General features: G+C 40.2%; 1 protein-coding gene across 1 annotated transcript in view; it reads left to right on the top strand.

The window, feature by feature from the left end:
* Slc9a4 (solute carrier family 9 member A4) overlaps positions 1-18,447 on the top strand; it is a 49,630-nt gene extending 31,183 nt beyond the window's left edge. Inside the window, exons 8-12 of the mRNA XM_090336082.1 lie at positions 992-1,153; positions 8,917-9,013; positions 13,174-13,305; positions 14,005-14,092; positions 17,365-18,447. Of these exons, the coding sequence (XP_090192208.1) occupies positions 992-1,153; positions 8,917-9,013; positions 13,174-13,305; positions 14,005-14,092; positions 17,365-17,711 (826 nt within the window). The 3' untranslated portion in view covers positions 17,712-18,447. The remainder of the gene's footprint in view (positions 1-991; positions 1,154-8,916; positions 9,014-13,173; positions 13,306-14,004; positions 14,093-17,364) is intronic.
* Positions 18,448-18,742: the final 295 nt, after the last annotated feature.

Here is an 18,742-nt window from a genome sequence, read left to right as displayed (position 1 = left end):
ATGTTATGAAGAAGAGGGAGATGATCACATGGAACTGTGAGGAAAAGGACCAGGAATTCAAAGGCCAAGGGGTTACCCGACTGGAGGAATATTAGATATGATCTGAGCCCAACAGATCACAAAGGGCAGTCTCCCTGCCACACTTGTAGAAGACAAAATGGACAGAATCTGGTCACCTACTATTCCCAGAAGCCAAACATCAGATAAAAATACCAACAGCCCAGCAAGCCATTCCTCTCCAGAAAAGAAGGCAGGAAAACAAACTACTCTTTCCATGTGATGTGATTACAAGTGCTGCAAATTTCAACTCCAAACAAATGGCCAACTCTGAACAGGTGCCACATGCTTGCATGCATGCAGCTCAGACTGAAGGGCTTGCCAGAGGTTTGCTACAATATTCAGTGGCCTTTAGTGTCTCGTCTTTTCAGAGCGTCCATCATTCAGACTTCAGGGACGTATGTGGGCTTTTTTGCCTCTCCTCCTTAATTGGCAAGATTCAAAGTGATCTGAACACAATGGGGTAAAACTACTGTAACTACCAGGCTATTTAAACTTATTGGGTTCTGGTTGAATAGGCAACATTACTGTAAGTACAGCTGCTGCTCTTATGAGCTATTAGAATGGAACACTTGTTCAAAAGCCTCAGCCCCTTAATTTCTTCTCTTACAATTGGCCCTGAGCAGGCCTTGGTCTCCCTTGTTCCACAGTGAGGCACACTTTTGGCCCTAATTGCAGTTTGTGCCTTTCTTTTTGCTACTCATTTTTCAATGTATTCAGGCCAATAGGCTGTTGTTTCTTTCTTTTTTAAAAAAAGGCATAAGTAGTATATTTTTTGTTTGAGAATCTATTCAAATGCTAAGAATGCTAGGCAACTATGATGTTGGTGTTTTTCAGAACAAAGTTCACCAGTAGTTTGTTTTTAAGAAAAAAGAAATATGCCTAGAGGATACATCAAGAGATAAAAGATTTCTGAATGTGTTTTCAATTTTAGGTTTAAGAAATTTGATCATAGGTATCTACGGAAAATCCTAATTCGAAAGAACCTTCCCAAATCAAGCATTGTTTCTCTGTACAAAAAGCTGGAAATGAAGCAAGCAATTGAGATGGTAGAGACGGGGATACTAACTTCGACGGCTTTCTCCATACCCCATCGGTAAGTCTTATCTGCTCTTGGTCTAGACTTTCAGTGTCAGAATTCCAGGGAGTGTTAACCATGATTCCATTTATACCATGGAGGAGAGGCAAATGCAGTATTTCAATCAACTTCCCATTACTGCAACAAATGCCCAAGATGGTAATTATGTTCAGGAAGAGCTCAGAGTTATGAAAGTTTCTGTCTCAATTGGTTGGCCAAATGGCTTTTGAACCTGGGGAGGGGTTGGCATATTAGGGCGGCACTTCACAAAGAAGTAAGGCTTGGGGTCCCAATATACCCCTCAACAGGCCATCCCCAGTGAACTGACAGGGGTCACCCCAAGAGAGTCCATCTCTTGATGGGACCATGATTTCCTGATAGCTTGGAATGGGCTGGAGATAAGAATCTGATGCGTATTTAAACCATAATAATGAGAAAGGAATCACACACACACACACACATAATATATCTATATCTATCTATAGATATCTACAGATCTATATCTATAGATAGATATATTGTGTGTGATAGATAGATATAGATCTCTCCCCCCCTCACTCTCTCTCTCTCCTTAAATGCTGGCCTTTTGTGCTTTGATCAGCATGTCATCATATTTCAGAAGAGATTTGATTTTTTTCAGCCAAACTTGCCTTCTCGCAGTTACATAATGTTTTTCTTTAAGGGAGAGGAAGGTGTACATTTACAGGATGACAGCGTGTGTGTGTGTGTGTGTGTGTGTGTGTGTGTGTGTGTGTGTGTGTGTTTGCATGCACATGAACTTAGGGCCTGGTCACTATCTGTGAAGTTTTTGCTTAAACATAGTGCTGTACCATTTGAGCCACAATTCCATTTCTGACCTGTTGATGATTAGCTGAGATTAGAGTTTCATAGACTTTGCTGCATGGGCTGGCTTTGAACCATGATTCTCTGCCTCTATAATAACTAGGATTATAGGCATGAGCCCTCTGCTTCTGGCTTAGTAGCTGCATATTTTATAAGATTTCCTGTATTCTCTTGAGGAGAACTCTTCACTCTTTTACCTTGTTCATTGGACTCAGAATATTTTTCCCATGAGTCGCTTCTTTTCCCTTGTAGGAAATGAGACAAGTTAGATTTCTGAGATGCCAACTTGGATTTGAGGATGTATCAGTCAGCCTTGTATCACTGTAAATGTCTGACACAGAATACTTATCAAGTAGAGTGGTTTATCTTGGCTTGCAGTCAGGGAGATTGAATTCCAAGATCAGGTGGATCCAGTTGTTTGGGCCTTTGGTGATAGTAGCACATGATGTACAAACTCATGTTGGAGCGAATGTTCTCACCATGAACTAGAGATCAGAAAGAGAAAGAAACTGGGGTTCCACAAACACCTTTGAGCTATGCCTATAATCTAAAACGATCTCATGAGGTCCTGCTTCTTAAAGATCTACGGAGCCTCCAAACACTGCTACCTTGGTGATGAAGCTTTGACACATGAGCCTTTGAGTGACACTCCTCTCAGTCATAGCAAGGGATAAATGTTGGTAGTGGGAGGTGTAGTAGCTGGTGAGTTGTTTAAAGGGAAAAAATGCATTGTAGTTGTATCTAAGGGCAAGGTCCACCTAAGATGGTGAGATTTGCCTTGGTGAGACCACCTTAGAATAGGAGTAGAGATTTGTCTGAATTCCTGGTGAGCAGAAGACCAATTGGAGTTAAAGCGGAGGCAGGATGTATGGAGAGACATGCATACAACTCCATCATTATGTCCCTTTTTTCTTTAAAATATGGTCTGTCTCCTCAACTATCTTGTAATCAGTTGCCTTCAAAACTGGCCAGATTGTTTTCTTAAAGATGTTATTGTTTTTGTAAGGACTTATTTTAACATAATAAGAATTAATTCACCTTATCCAAATGCCCCATAGTCTTCCAAGGAACAGTTTATAAATTGGGGGAAATAATCAGAAAATATATTTAGGGAAAGGAGCACCAACTCCATTCCATGCTGTCATCTTCAGCAAATAATAGCTGTTGATCACAAGCTTCTGTGATGTCCACACATTAGAAATGCAAGTTGAGAGAAGAGCTAAGAATAGGTGGCAATAAAATCGTCACAAATTCTGGGTGTTGTTTTTCAGATGACACTTTGCTCCCTTACCTGTCGATGAATCAGAAACACCATTGCTTTCTTACAGGGCTGGAGGAAGAAATCAAATGTTGTGTCTTCAAAGTTATCTCAGTATGAAAGCAGCTTTCTGCTTTATTTCTTAGGGAGAAATTCTCAGTGGCTTCTTTGTTTGTGTTGTGCTGTTCATCACATGGCTTTAAGGAAATTTCTGGTACTAAAATGGGAAAGTTGCTAACAAATATTTATTGGCAAGCCATCCTGAGCCATAAGCAGAGCCAGGGGCAACAGGAAAATTCAGAAATGTTAATCTTGTTTTCATTCAGATGTTGCTATTTTATTCACCCAAGATCCTTTCTAAAATACTGCATAGTTTCACTTAAAGATTGAATTTTATGATTCCCCTCCCCTACTATGCTCTCATAACTGTATCTTAGCTCTAGTTTAGTCTTCATCACTAGAAGACATGATACTCAAGCAGGGTCAGGGCATCAACATCAACAACAATAATAATATATTGCATTATGTAAAGCCTAACAAATTGAGAGCTTCACAAGTATGTAGGAGGTACGTCCCTTAGGATCCCCTGGTCTGTGACCTGTTCCACCTACCCACTGAAGGATGAAGGATCAAGGGCCAAGAGAGTCGGACAGCTCCAGACAGTAGAGATTATCAACAACTTCCTGGTTGGGTTTGCTCTCTAGCTATGTGAGCACTTGGTCTAGGAATGCAAAAGTTCTTATCTCCAATGAGGATCATGCTAAACCATAGTATGAAATCTTTGTGTTATATTGTATAGGACATAAGCTACTGCTTCAATTTCTAAACCAAAGGAGCCCTTCTCTTTTCCCTTTGAGTTAATCATTGCTTCAGACCTTGATTCAAGATATTAAAGATCAAATATTTTCTTATTTTAAAACTTATGTTTGATACAACTTTATTATATTTAAACTCCTTTTATTTGATCTCATTAGAAACCTTGTAGCAACATCAAGTAAAAGGAATTCCTCTCCTAAGATCAAAATGACTAAATTCAGGAAAAAAAAAAAAACAAACTTTCATACAATAATAAGAAAAAGAAATACTTACTCAGCTCGCTTCTTATTCTACATGAGATGATAACAATAAAATAGACAGGTATTTCTTGTCTTTAGAAGTTTAAGCAATTGTTCTATGAAAGGTTTAGATTTCCAAATTCTTTGACTTACTAGAGAAAGCTGCTGTCAGGGTTGTCTGTGGCAACAAGTTGGAGCACGTTGAACCTGTGCAACACTGTTGCTTTAAAACACATCATAATTATTATTTAAAGTTATTTTGAATAAATTATAGTTATTTTAAATACAAACCCACCCTCTGGGACAGGTAGAATATATATATATGTCTATGTATATATATATATATTGTTTTATCTTAAAGTATAAATCATCTCATCTACAGGTGGTAAGCTGTTTGAAATTATCAGAGGATAGAAAGGTACTGGTGGTTCACATCTGTAATCTTAGCTATATAGGAGGCTTATATCTGAGAATTGAAGTTTGAAGCCAGCCTGTCAGAAAAGGTTGTAAGACTTGTAGCTCCAGTTACCTACCAAAAAAGCTGGAAGTATAGGTATGATTCAAGTGTTAGAGTGCCAGCTTGAGCAAAATTGCCAATGACAGTGGCCAGGCTCTGAATTCAAGTTCCAGTAATGGCACAAAATAAAATAAAGGTCTGGGATGTAGCTCAGTGGCAAAGTGCTTGCTTAGCAAGTGCAACGTCCTGGGTTCAATCTCCAGTACAAAAAAAAGACCAAAAAATAGAATAAACTAAATACAATAAATTATTAGAAGATAGGAGCTTAAAATGATTGAAAATAGTGAATCTGTAAAATTTTGTTGTCTAATATTGTAGATATATTAAAGTATTTATAAATGTAAAGGCATAACGAACTATAATTTATATATCCTCAAAATATTGTATTTTGAAATTCCCAAATAATTGTACTGGATCCTTTATTTATTTATTTTTTTGCCAGTCCTGGGCTTGAGCTCAGGGCCTGAGCACTGTCCTTGGACTTTCTCAAGGCTAGAGCTCTACCACTTGAGCCTCAGCACCACTTCCAGCTTTTTCTATATATGTGGTACCAAGGAATTGAACCCGGGTCTTCATGCATGCTAGGCAAGCACTTTAACCACTAGGCCAAGTTCCTGGCCCTGGATCCTTTATTTTTTAAGCATAAATAATTTCATTGAAAATTTTTAAATTTTACTTGATCATGTAACAACAGGTATAAGTTCACCTTTCTGTGTTCTTACAAGGCAGACTTTCAGATGTATTCTCTGATGCAATTTTCACTTCAACAACTGAATGTTGTGCATTTTTACTCAGCCATAGCCCTCATCTTAAGGCTGCACATCCTGGAGGCTTTTGTAAAGGACACAAAGCAGACTTACACACAGAGTGCCTGGTACCAACGTTGTCAGCAAGATGCATCAGATTGCCAGTCATCTACACATGCTCTATCCACAGATTTCATAGCTAAGCTATGTCAACCTGTACTCTTCTAAGTGACTCAGGTTACATGATTTGATCTTTGGCAATTATGCTATGTATGTATATAATATTCAGTTGAAATTTATTTTTGTCAATCATTGGGTTTGAATTGAGGACCTGAGTGCTGGCTGTCCCTGAGCTTTTGTATTCAAGGATAGCTAGCGTGCTACTATTTGAGCCACAGCTCAAGTGAGATTAGAATCTTAGGGACATTCCTGCCAGGGTTGGCTTCAAACTGTAATCCTCAGATCTCAGCCTCCTGAGTAGCTCAGATTATAGGCATGAGCCACTGGTCCCTGGCTGTAGAACTTCTCAAAATTGTATAGTACCTCAGGTACCTCACTGAAAGAGAAAGAAGGAAATCCTTCTTTACAAATCCTTATAGATCCTAGCAATTCAAGAGAGTGAGATTTAAGAATCACAGTTCAAAGCCAGCCCAGGTAGAAAAGTCTGTGAGGCTCTTATCTCCAATTAACCACCAGAAAACCAGAAATGGCACTGAGGGTCAAAGTGGTAGAGTGCTAGTCTTGAGTTGAAGAGCTCAGATACCATGCCTAGGCCTAGACTTAAAGCCCTACAACCAGAAAAAAAAAATAAAAAGGAAGGAAAGAAGAAAGGGAGGCAAAGAAAACAGAGGAAAGGAGGGAAGGAGGAAGTTATAGAAGTATGAACTTTGTATTCAAATACATTTGAATTCATATTATCCAAGTTTCACTTTAGTGACCATAAAAGAATGATTGTACTTTTCTTAAGGTGACTATTTACCATAAAGGAAATATTAATCACACACAAATGCTCCAGAGACAAGTGGCCAAGATTGCTATTCACATTGTTTGATCTTGACATCCTCACTCATTTAGTTTTCCTAGGGACTGTGTTTTTCCCATTCTGATGATGTGAGCATTTGAGGCATGGGGGAGAAAGCTCCATGTGTCACCTCACTTGAGTTCACCATGCTTCTGCAAGCTTCTGTGTGCCGATCAGGATGAGGGGATGCCTTTGAGACACCCTGTTACTCATTCTAGTCAGTAGCCTGAATGGATTTAATTGGTCTGGACTTTCCCTGAGTGGTCAATTATAAGCTGGAAATGGTGCCAAGTTTGGTCGACTGCCATATCCAGTTCCACACTGTGGTTCCTTTTATCAGTTGGTTTTTCTTATTTGTTTTACTATGAACACAAAAAATGAAACTGTTTGAGTAGCTGGTGTTTCTGTTTAGCAGTACATTACACCTTCCATAACAAAAGAATGTGTTCAGATCGTGACAGCATGTGAGCGCACCTAAATCAGAATAAATTTTATTTGGAGTTAGATTAAAATGCCCTGATAATAATGTTTGTATTACCAAGGGAGGTAACTGAGTACCCATACAGGTGACATTTGCAGCGAAACTCTGATTTCAGTGAGTCTGTATAAAGAATAATCTACAGATAGCATTTCTAAATAAAATCATGGCATACTATGATATCCAGTATCCAGCTCTTTAAAGATATATTACCAGTTGCACATTACTTTCAGAGATTTCTGGCTGTAGTGCTACTACCTTTGGGGAAGAAAATTCTTGACGGTGTCCTGCATTGAAACTAACTCCTTATTGAAATGTGATCATTATCCTAAGAACACATGGAAAGCCAATACTGAGGTTATCAGAACTCTAAAAATCACTACAAAGAGACACACACATACAAAAATTCCACGAGGGCATAAGGCAGGATGCTTGAAGATATTAAAAATGTTAAGAAGTATTAAGGGAAAGACTTAACTTTCCTTATTTCTTTCTGCTTTCTAGTGAAAATGTTAGGAAAGTTTATTAGGAACGAAATTTTTTCCATTTGATATCCAAATGAGTTCTAGGATGAGAATCCCTTTTCTTTTTGTTTTTATGTTCTACAATGAATGCATATTTCTAGTGTAATAAAAATGTTTTCAATATATTAGGTGAGTGCTATTGGCTCATGTCTGCAGTTCAAGCCACTCAGGAAGCTGAAATCTAGAAGATCATTTGGCTTTGGCAGAAAAGTTTGTAATACTCCATCTCCAAAATAATCAGCAAAAGCTGGGCTAAAGGCATGGTTCCAACACTAAAGCACCAATTGTGCAAATAAGCCGAGCAGATTGCAGGCATTGAGTTCAGATACTAGTACTGGCAAAAAAAAATTACTGCCAGTAATGTAACAAAATGTAATAAAATACACTTGCCATGGGAAAATTCTTCCAAAATCAATGTTCAGACCTAAAAGTCCCCTCAGGACAATTATGCATTGACTAGTACTCTGAACATGATCTCAGTTTTATACTCCCCTGGGGGTTTATGGTGCCATTGCTGAACCAACTTTCATAGTTTAAATTGATGTGATTTCAAGTTTTGAAATGATTTCTTAACCCAATTAAAATCCCTACAGGTATCATCCGAAGATAAAACCACTCATGTAACATCTCTATCTCTTATAACAGCAGTTCTCAAAATGTGATATATTGGTGGCACTGGTCTGCTAATCACCTGACCACAACGAGATCAAGCACAGGATTAATAAAGAATTAATGTCTTTGAATAATTTATTTCTGCTTAATGTAACAACTGTTGATTATTGGAATTTCATTTTCAATATAATTTCTGACAACTGATGTGTAATGTATTCTACAAATCTTCCAACTTGTGATACTTTGGGAGTCAAATATTAGTTAGTGGTCATTACCATGAATCCCTTTTTTAAAAAATAGGTCAGAGTTGGGCCAGAAGTTTGACCTAATGGTAGAGTGCTTGCCTCGCATGCACGAAGACCCAGGTTCGATTCCTCGGTACCACATACATAGAAAAACAGCCAGAAATGGTGCTGAGGCTCAAGTGGTAGAGTTCTAGGCTTGAGAAAGTCCAAGGACAGTGCTCAGGCCCTGAGCTCAAGCCCAGGACTGGCAAAAAAAAAAACTCAGGGTCATTACCACAAGAAAACTAAAAAGAATAATATTTTTTAAAATTTAAGTCAGAACTCAAATTGTGACAACTCAGGCGAGTTTGTTAAAATAGTAGAAAGGTGATGTGCATTTCACTTAAGAGTTGTCACAACAGGTCAAGACAGTTCATGTTTCTGTGGTGCTTCTTGCCAATGTGGAAGACAAACCCTCAGATTTTCTCCACTGATCTTTACAGGGCCCAGCGGATACAGGGAATCAAACGTCTTTCTCCTGAAGATGTGGAGTCCATGAGAGACATTCTGACACACAACATGTACCAAGTTCGACAGAGGGTATGTATGGGCTGCCTGCCTGGCCCCTGCATCTGTTCTTGGAACCAGTCCCTTCAGGAATCTGTTCCTGTTCACATTGTCCTTGCTAAAGCAGCTTTCTGCTGAATGAGTTCTCTCCGCTTGGCTTTAGAGAACAGAAAGGTAATTGTTATGTTTCTCCTGCAAACTTGGCACCTGTGGTAGAAGGAGAGATCAGTTGCTGTCTGTAGGGGTCAGGCTGCTCCACTTATGGGGCTTGGATTTTCCAGGACTGGTGGGCCCTCCTTTACTCCAAAGGCGAGACAGGCACACAGTCCCCTCAGAATCAAAGATGAAACTAATGACTGCTGAGTTGTCTCTGTGGTGTGGAATATAATAAATGGGATGAAAGATGAAAAGTTGAGTTCATTTAGGTGAGATTATTGATTTTATAATCTTGAAAGCCAGAATAAGAGAGGGATTCAGCATCTTAATTTTAGTTTGAAAATGGGGCTGAAATGTAATGTATTTGTTCTTAGGAAATAACACAATGTATACATGAGAATATTTATGGGGACAATGGGTATGACCTTCAGAAACTTTGACCAAAAAACAGTTAAGCAAATGCCATCCATATAAAAGTTTTCTAAGTTTGAAGACTCAGTTGTGAATCCTGATTCTTGGGCTTCTTTTGTATATGTTCATTGTGATTTTGTGGTTATGATCATCATTTTAATGGGATTAAAATACTAGTCAATACTAGTCTTCATTGTCAGTTAGCAGATACTGGGGTGAGTGCAGCTAATGATCCAGCTTTTTCAAGGTCACACAATGAATCCCAGTCAAAAACACAAAGCAGCCATCTATGTGACAATCTTTCCAGGACTCCAGACTTACATAATTCAGTGAAAGTGAGTGTTCAGTGGTGTCCTATTTCAGAAAGTTCAGTGACTGAGGGACTGGAGTCAGGGAAAAGCTCAAGACCAGCTGAAGGAATGTAGGTCAGATACAATGACATGTAGAGCAAATTCCATAGCCTTCAAATCAGTCCAAGTGAAACTGTTTCAGTAAATAGATCAGTACTTCCTGGTTAATGAGGGCCAGGGCTCACAAGACACCTGGTATTCAGCTTTTCCACCACTTCAGTGAATGAAAGGAAAGGTTCAGAAGTGTAGGTAGGCATCTTGAAACTCTAATCCAGTTTGAAATAGTCCATAGCCCACACTCTTCCTCCTTCCCTGGTTTGGATTCCCAGATAACCCCTTCTTCTTTTATGAATTTCCTCCTCTATCTCTCCTCCAGAGATTTCCTACCTGAGCTATGCAGCAAGTCCCTTCTGGGTTGCTCCCAAATTTGTGCTAACCTCATGTATTTATCTCTTATGACCCTGGGGTGTCAAATGAGAAGAACATGGACAAAGAATAAAATTCACTTTTAAATTAATCATGGGAGGTCTTTTTAGCTTCTACTGTCCACCATTTGATATCACTACTCACCAGCTTCTTCATGTCTTGTCTTCCTTCCTTCCTAACTCCAGCTTTCTAAGGACCATGAGAATCTTCTCTTCTTCCCTGGTCCTTTGGTTTTCTTGAAGGGAAAACCATCCTGAAAACACAACTTCAGACAACTGTATATCTATCTGCTTTTTAAAGAGAATAATCTATGTTTTTAAGAGTTGACCCAAGAATGTTGTAAATAACCATCTGAAGTCTTCACACCCAGGTGATATCTCCAGGCCTGGTAGTAGGACATTTCTTGTTTTTGCTTTGAAAGAGTCTTACATTGGAGGCAGGAGGCAGGAGTCACTTCAGGGAAGAGCCAGGATGAATTCAGAGTTGGACTCTGGGAGATGGTAAGACACAGTTGATGTGAAACCAAAGAGTTCTACTCAGTCTTCAAGTCATATCTGTGGGAAACCCTTCCCCTCAACAGGTCTAGGTTGGAATCATGGGGCTGGGAGGTTGAGAGAGATAAATGTCTGGAAATAGTCACTGGGATAACAGCAGGGCAAGTTCAGTGGAACAGAGTGGGGTGGAGACTCAGACATGCTCTTCTACCCTTAGAACAAAATAAAATCATTCTCAGTCCAAGCTTAAGGAAAGTCACATACTATGTTTGGTCCCTGGGGCAGGTTACATGATCAAACTACTTTCAGAATTTCTATATACTTCCAAAAGAAGAAAGGAATGTGTTTATCTCATTTCAATTTGCTCAATTTTTGTTCTCCACAGCAAAGGGTGTCCCAGGCTTTAGGACACTGCACAATGTAATGTAAAGCATTTTCTACCACTGAACTCAAGGTTCTCATGTGGAGGTGATGGGGGACAGACTTCAAGTTTTTCACAATGGGCTAAAACTGGAGGAGAAAGAAGACACAAGCACGCATACCACATGTATAGATGTTTTTAGGCTCCCTGATGATGTTCAAAATAAGAAAAAATGATTTGTTGAGGCAAAATACAACTCAAAATATCAAGATGTTGCTTAATGTGCTTCCTCCTTCTAAGTCTAGGGGTAGGAAATAGCTTCCAGCAATAAATGCACACCATACCACACACACACACATGTATGCCCACACACTGAATTGAGGTTTATATAACTTTAGCAATGATGGAAAATTATATATATATATATTATTTATATATTCTGACTCTTAATCACTAATGTTTTGTGCCAGTACTGCAGCTTGGATTTAGACCATCTTATTCTTATTTGGCTCTTTTTCCCAAGGCTGGCACTCTGCCATTTCAGCCACACCTCCACTTCTAACTTTGCTCTGGTTAATGTCACAGAATTTTCTTCTTGGACAGACTTTAAGCCTTCACCCTTAGATTTGAGACTCCTGGGTACTTAGGATGAGAAGTGTGAGTCACCAGTGCCCAGTTATTTATTAACTATTTCAATGGTAGTTAGCCTTATATTCTTTTAAAATATTTAAGTGTACAAAACATACTTTCAAAGGTTAAGGCTTGTCTTTAAAGGTAGGAAGTAAGAATCCATGTTTTACACTGTCTTTATTGTTAGGTCCCACTAGAAGAAACGACTTCTTCCCTTGGCTCTCTCCCCCTGCACCCTGGAAATCCCCACCCAGCCCCTGTAACCTTGGCAACTGGCATGCCTGGGGGCAGTGGGAGGTCCCCACTGAGGTATTTCCCCATCCTCTGAGATCACATCCACTTCCGCTGTGTCTGTACCCCTCCCCCTGTATAATCTCTCACTTCCCGCCCTAAGCTCTCTTGCTGGCCCGACTCCATCTTGGGTGGCAGGAGTCTGCTCTTTCCTCATACAGTAAACCCTCTTCTCCTGAACTGCGTGGAGTTTCCTTTCGGCAGACCTTACATTTATAATTTATTTCTTGGCCAAATTATTGTCAAAATATGGCAATTAGTTAGAAGTGACATATGCCTGCAATACTTGCTTCTTGGGGTGCTAAGAGGTAAACAGGAAAGATCTCTCCTAAATATTTGAGCATTTCAGTGTCATTTGAAAAAAAGAGCCCTGTGTTTTGGCCGTGTCACTTGGCATATAGAGTATTCATTCTATTGCAACTGGAATGATGTATCCAACAGTTGATAAGATTAATACCTGCACTCCCAATCCTCTTGTCCTCTTGACCCGAGAAAACTGGGCATTCATTGATGAACCTGGGTGGGAAACAAGGGAAGAAGTACTAGGTAAGAGTCCTACAGATGTTAGTTTAAGGAACCTCTCAGCCCCTGGCCCATCTCCATTTTCCATTGCTCTGGGATGAGAGGGAGAGAGAAAAAAATTCATCATAAGCTGATAATCAATTCAGTTTTAAAAAGTATACAAAGCTTTCTTCCTTTCAGAAACTAGTTAATTTTGGAGGGAAGGGGATGTGTACTTACTTTCTTAGTAAAATTAAAAAGTAGCTACCCAGTGGAAATTTACAGTGTTTTTATATCATTCTTATCCATTAAATCAAAGTGCTTAGAAGCCACTGGTCTGGCATTCAATCTCCACATGGGAGAGAAGGGTGGTATGCAAGCAAACTCTGAGTACTTGTATGTGCTGCGGCTGTTGTAGGGACTACGGAAGGCCATGGGTGGGTCCTAAGGCTTGAATTCAGCTCACACATTTTTTCTCAGGAGGGTCTAGCACAAGTGCTTGGTGCCTGAGGCTACCTGGGTCTGAATGCCACACTATAGGAGTTCTTACCTGTCAATCCTGTCTCTCTGTAGACCCTGTCCTACAACAAATACAGCCTCAAGCCCCAATCAAGTGACAAGCAGGCTAAAGAGATTCTGATCCGCCGCCAGAACACCTTGAGAGAAAGTATGAGAAAAGGCCACAGCTTGCCCTGGGGAGAGCCGGTATGTGGAGATCACTGGCATGGAACATGCTTCAGTCTGATATGTTTATCATCTGATACCTTGGGCTTCGAAGGGTGACTGGCCACCAGCCACAGGCTGATGCCAAAGATAGGCAAAGACAAGAGAAGATGGGACATAAAGGCAATCTCCCCTCCCTGGTTCCAGGTCTTCTGGATATCTGCCTAGGAAATAAATAGCAATGAATTGTCTTCTGGTATAGGCTGAATCCTCAACCAGACCTAACAGTGGCTGGGTGTTGAATATCTCTGGGGTTCCTTTTGGAGACTAAAGCCTCCGTCCCTGTATGAGGGCTGTAAGGAGGGATCTGTCCTTGCCAAGACTCATGGACATCCTCTTCAGATCACCTGAGATGTGAAATACACCTGAACTCTTCCTACTTGAGCAGGGCATGTCATACCAATCGAACTGATATTTCTGTATGGAGGTTGAGTCTAGAGTGAACCCTAATATTGATTCTTATTTCCGAGGGACTGTGGGAATAACTGAGAATGGTTCACATGAGAGGGAAGGGAACTAGACACAGAAGTCTGAAGCATTCTGCTTTCTTTCAACCCAAGTAACTAGAAGCCAATAATCAAAGCAAGATGTCATGGTATATATGTCTGTGTTCTTCACTGTATTTGTCATGGTAAGGCTCTAATTGTCACATCTCATTCTGCTTTATATTTCTACACACAGGCTGGCACCAAAAACATTCGCTACCTCTCCTTCCCCTACAGCCATTCTCAGCCAGCAAGGAGAGAAGCAAGGGCAGAGGAATCCGCAGGTAAACTGACATTTGGTTGTTGTATGTCTTTCTGTTAGAGTCAGAGGGTAAGCATATGATGGATTGTTAGCCAAAAGGTGAAAAACATAATTTTTATATAAGGACTTATAAAAACAGGAAGAAAAGATTTTCTTTTAGTGTTGCAATTCAAAATTTATTTATAAACACTGAAATTCAAATTTTATATAACTGTTACTTGACATGAAGTATTATTTTCTTTTAATTCTTTCAGCTATTTAAAAATGTAACAATGGGCCTAGCTACTCAAGAGGCTGAGATCTGAGGATTATAGTTCAGAGCCCACCCTGCAACTAAAGTCTGTGAGACTCTTAATTTCCAATTAACTAGAAAATGGAAAGTGGCACTGTGGCTCCAGGGGTAGGGCGGTAGCCTTGAGCTGAAGAGCTCAGGGACAATGCCCAGGCCCAGAGTTCAAGTCCCATGACTGACCAAAAAAAAAAAGTAACAATGATTCCTAGTTTCTAATTTATACAAAGAGGAACATCAGGTTAAGGGACATAATTTTTTGATCTGTATTTGAAAGGTACATAAAAGATGAAGCTAGTTCATATTCACAGAAAAGACTTCACAAAATTTACAAATCAAAGCTTTTCCATTGAACACTTACATGAAATTCTTAAATTATCTGAAATAGCTTATTATTAATAAAAGCTAAGTTGCATGTTTTAAATGTGCATTTAAATTATTTGATGCTTTTGGTGAAAAATGGCATATAATATATAGACTATCACATGTTATCTATTTTGAATCTCCGAATTTGTTAAGCCTTTTTAAATGACATTGGAAATTCAAGAAACTATGCATGCAGAATTTTAGAGTTACATTGAAGATGTGTGTGTGTGTGTGTGTGTGTGTGTGTGTGTGTGTGTGTGTTTGTGTGTATGTATGTGTGTTGGTATTGGGATGTGAACTCAGGGCCTTGTGTACTCTCAGGAATTTTTCACTGAAGGCTGGCAACTCTACCACTTGAGCCACATCTCCATTTCTAGGTTTTTGCTAGTTAATTGGAGAGGATCCTCATTGACTTTTTTTTCTTAGTCTATCTTTGAACCTTGGTTCTCAGAGCTCGGGCTTCTAAGAATAGATATGAGCCAAACCCTGCCTCCATTTTCTAGAGGTTAATTGGAGATAAGTGTCTCAGATCTTTCTGTGCCTGGGCTGGCTTTGATTCTTGATCCTTAGATCTCAGCCTCCTGAGTAGCTAGGATTTTAGGTGTGAGCCACCATGCCAGGCTTCTGGCAGTGTTCATGCTGGCTTGTAAAGGACCCACACATATCTTCCAAGGTATTATTTGTGTCTGGGACTCACTTGTGTTGCAAGTAGCAAGATTGTCATTTGTAATCCTTTGCATGTCCTAAGGCTGCTAAAATCCCAGGCAGACTGAGATCTATGACACAGCTCTGGAGACAGAGTGGTGACAAATTAACAAAAGTATGAATGCTCTTAATGCCATTTGAAATGTCCCTTTAAAAAGTCAATGAGCTGGGCACTGTGGTTCATGTCTGTAATCCTAGATACTTAGGGTACTTAGATTATAGAAGGCTGAGATCTGAGGATTGCAGTTCAAAGCCAGCCTGGGCACTACAAGGACTGTGAGACTCTTATCTCCACTTAATCACTGGGAAACCAGAAGTGGCTCTGTGGCTCGAGGAGTAGGGTGGTAGCCTTGAGTTGAAGAGTTGAGGGACAGTGCCCAGGCCTTGAGTTCAAGTCCCATAACAGACAAAAAATAAAAAGTAAAAAGTCAATGTGTGTGTGTGTCTGTTTGTGTGAGAGGGTATGTGTGTGTGTGTGTGTATTCATGCATGCACATGTGTGTATAGGCACATGTACGCATGCACATACTCATGTATATGCCTGTGGTCCTGGGCTTGAGTTCAGGGCTTGAGCCATAGCTCAGTTCCTGCTTTTTGCTAGCTAATCGGAGATAAGAGTCTCATGGACTTTCCTGCCCAGGCTAGCTTTGAACTGCAGTCCTCAGATCTCAACTTCCTGAGCAAGTAGCTAGGATCACAAACCTGAGTCAGTGGTACCTGGCTTAAATGATCAGTTTTTAAACATGGATATATTACATTTATTATGTATTTTACAACATTTTTTTTAAACGTGAAGAGTAACAGAAAATGCTGCTGTTTGGAGCTGAGTTTCCAAATGCTGTGTGTTGTCTCATTCCTATGGTTAAGCTCTGCCTTGCCTTGAACAGAAGATCTACCTCAATTCTCTACCAGCCCCCAGTGCCCAGGCTCAGAAGTCAAAGCTGCCAATCAGCCAGAATGTGTAGAAAAACACTGAGGGGAGGTGTGGGGTTGGGGGTGACAGAGGCATCCACTGTTCCTGCTCTGGACAATGCAGGATCAAGTTACCCTCTACTTTCCAGCAAGGAGAAAGAAGAGAAAAAGAAAGGGGAGGGGGAAGGAAAGCAAGCCAGGCACTGGTAGCTCATATCTGTTATCACAATTTCCACCTTCTCAGGAAACTGAGATCTGAGGATGGTGGTTCCAAGCCAGCCCAGGCAGAAAGCTCTGTGAGACCCTGATTCCCAATTAACCCATCAAATTTAAAAAACACATGTGGATCTGTGGCTCAAGTAGTAGAGTGCTAAGGAGGTAGAAAGCTCCAGGACAACATGCATGTCCCGAGTTCAAACCCTAGGCCCAGCACAAATGAAAAGAAAAAGAAGTGGCAATCCCATGTAACCTTCCGTTTCAGTTGGCCTTTGAGAAGTCAGAGTAACAGTTTTATGCTTTATTTTGTTTTGTGTCTGTACTGAGGTTAGAACTCAGGACCTAGATGCTGTCCCTTAACGTTTTTGTTCAAGGCTGGTATTCTACCACTTAAGCCATAGCTCTGCTTCTGGCTTTGTGTTGATTCATGAGAGACAAGAGTCTCATAAACTGTCCTGCCGATGCTGGCTTTGAACTGTGATTCTCGGATCTCAGCCTCTGGAGGTGTTAGGATTACAGGCGTGAGCCTTTAGTTCCCAGCGGAGCAGCAGTGTGGTGTTTTGTGATTTATGTCCTTGGCCGTTTAACCTGACCTTGTAAGTGGCCACTACTTTACTCACTTTCCAGAGACTGCCTTTGATGCCTAGATTGCAAACATTTCATGTAGAATTTGTCCCTTGACCCTCCTAGAGTAGTGACTGGGACCTCAGAAGGGCTTGCTTCCCCTCAGTTTTGGCCACCTGTATTAAAATCACTAACGCCGATTTCACATGTTCTCTCCCTTTCTTCTCCCAATGTTTTCCTAGATGACGATGATGGCAGCGATCCAGGATACCCATCCATTGTGTTTAGCTCACATTCTCGAACAGGATCCCTTCAGGAAAGACGACTGACACAAGAAATGATTCCAATGAAGAGCTTACACAGAGAAGGCAAGGCCTACCACTTTGGCCGCACCGGAGAAGTGTATGACGGCAGAAGCCGGAGGCTGTTTTTGAGGCCGAAGCCCCTGTTCTATGCAGTGGATGAAGAGTATGAATCTGGAGGAGACATTGAGGACGAGGCCTCAGCCATTCATTGCAGATGGACCACCGAGTACCGACACAGCAGGGGACACCCCAAGTCCCACAGTCCTTTGCTCCAAAGAAAATAGTTCTGTCCATCAGATTGCTTCTGTGTCTCTTGAGAGTCTTTCTTTTATTGGGTTAATTTCTAGAGTTCAAAATAAGAGCTATCGAGTTTGTTTGGTGATGCTATTGGACTTGGGTCTATAAGAATCAGGGAAGATTTCTTTTTGTCCCACAGGACTGGGAGCAGTCTTGAGGACTGAGCTCTATTCTTAACTTATGGCCATTTGACAGTTGAATTTCCGGTGAGTGATAGAAGTTGACCATCCCTGAAATTAGTCACCCAGGATTTCTGAGAACTGGTCAAAAACCACATCCATCTTGTATATTGAGATCTAAAGGTGATTGGTTAGTAATTCATATATTGTCACGTCATGCATAGCATAATCAAATTAAAAATAGGAGGGCCTTATCTGGTTAGAGATGGTTCCCTGTGTCTAAAGAAAAGGGCATTTTGACCAAGGTTCTGGGGTGAGTTGAACTCTTTTTAAAGTGACTCTGTTTGCTTAGGTTTTCATACCCCAAATGAGGGGTAGCATTTCCTATAATTTTACTATGCTTAGTAAAATTAATGATGATAAACATGCAATATACACTATTTGATTGCATTTTAATAATTTTATAATTAGAATATTGATTTTTAAAACAATTCTATTGAGATACTACAGCCACAACAGTTTGAGCCGATGTGAATAACAGATATTAATTCAGTGTGCATGTGACATTTTTTGAGTTTGAGGAATATTCTTTGATTTATCCTTATCATCCCCAAACTTGATCTTGATCTTTTTTTTTTTTTTTTTTTTTTTTTTTTTTTGCCAGTCCTGGGCTTGAGCTCAGGGCCTGAGCACTGTACTTGGACTTTCTCAAGGCTAGAGCTCTACCACTTGAGCCTGAGCACCACTTCCGGCTTTTTTTTTCTATGTATGTGGTACCGAGGAATCGAACCCGAGTCTTCATGCATGCTAGGCAAGCACTTTAACCACTAGGCCAAACTCCCAGCCCTTGATCTTGATCTTGATCACAGCTTCCTTCTTCGATTTTTACCAAACTTCTT

This window comes from Megascapheus bottae, chromosome 7, assembly GCF_031878675.1.
Source record: "Megascapheus bottae isolate mThoBot1 chromosome 7, mThoBot2.hap1, whole genome shotgun sequence".
In the NCBI taxonomy this organism is placed as follows: domain Eukaryota; kingdom Metazoa; phylum Chordata; class Mammalia; order Rodentia; family Geomyidae; genus Megascapheus; species Megascapheus bottae.
Note: the sequence above shows the minus strand (reverse complement) of the source record. Positions and strands in the feature narration are given on the sequence as shown.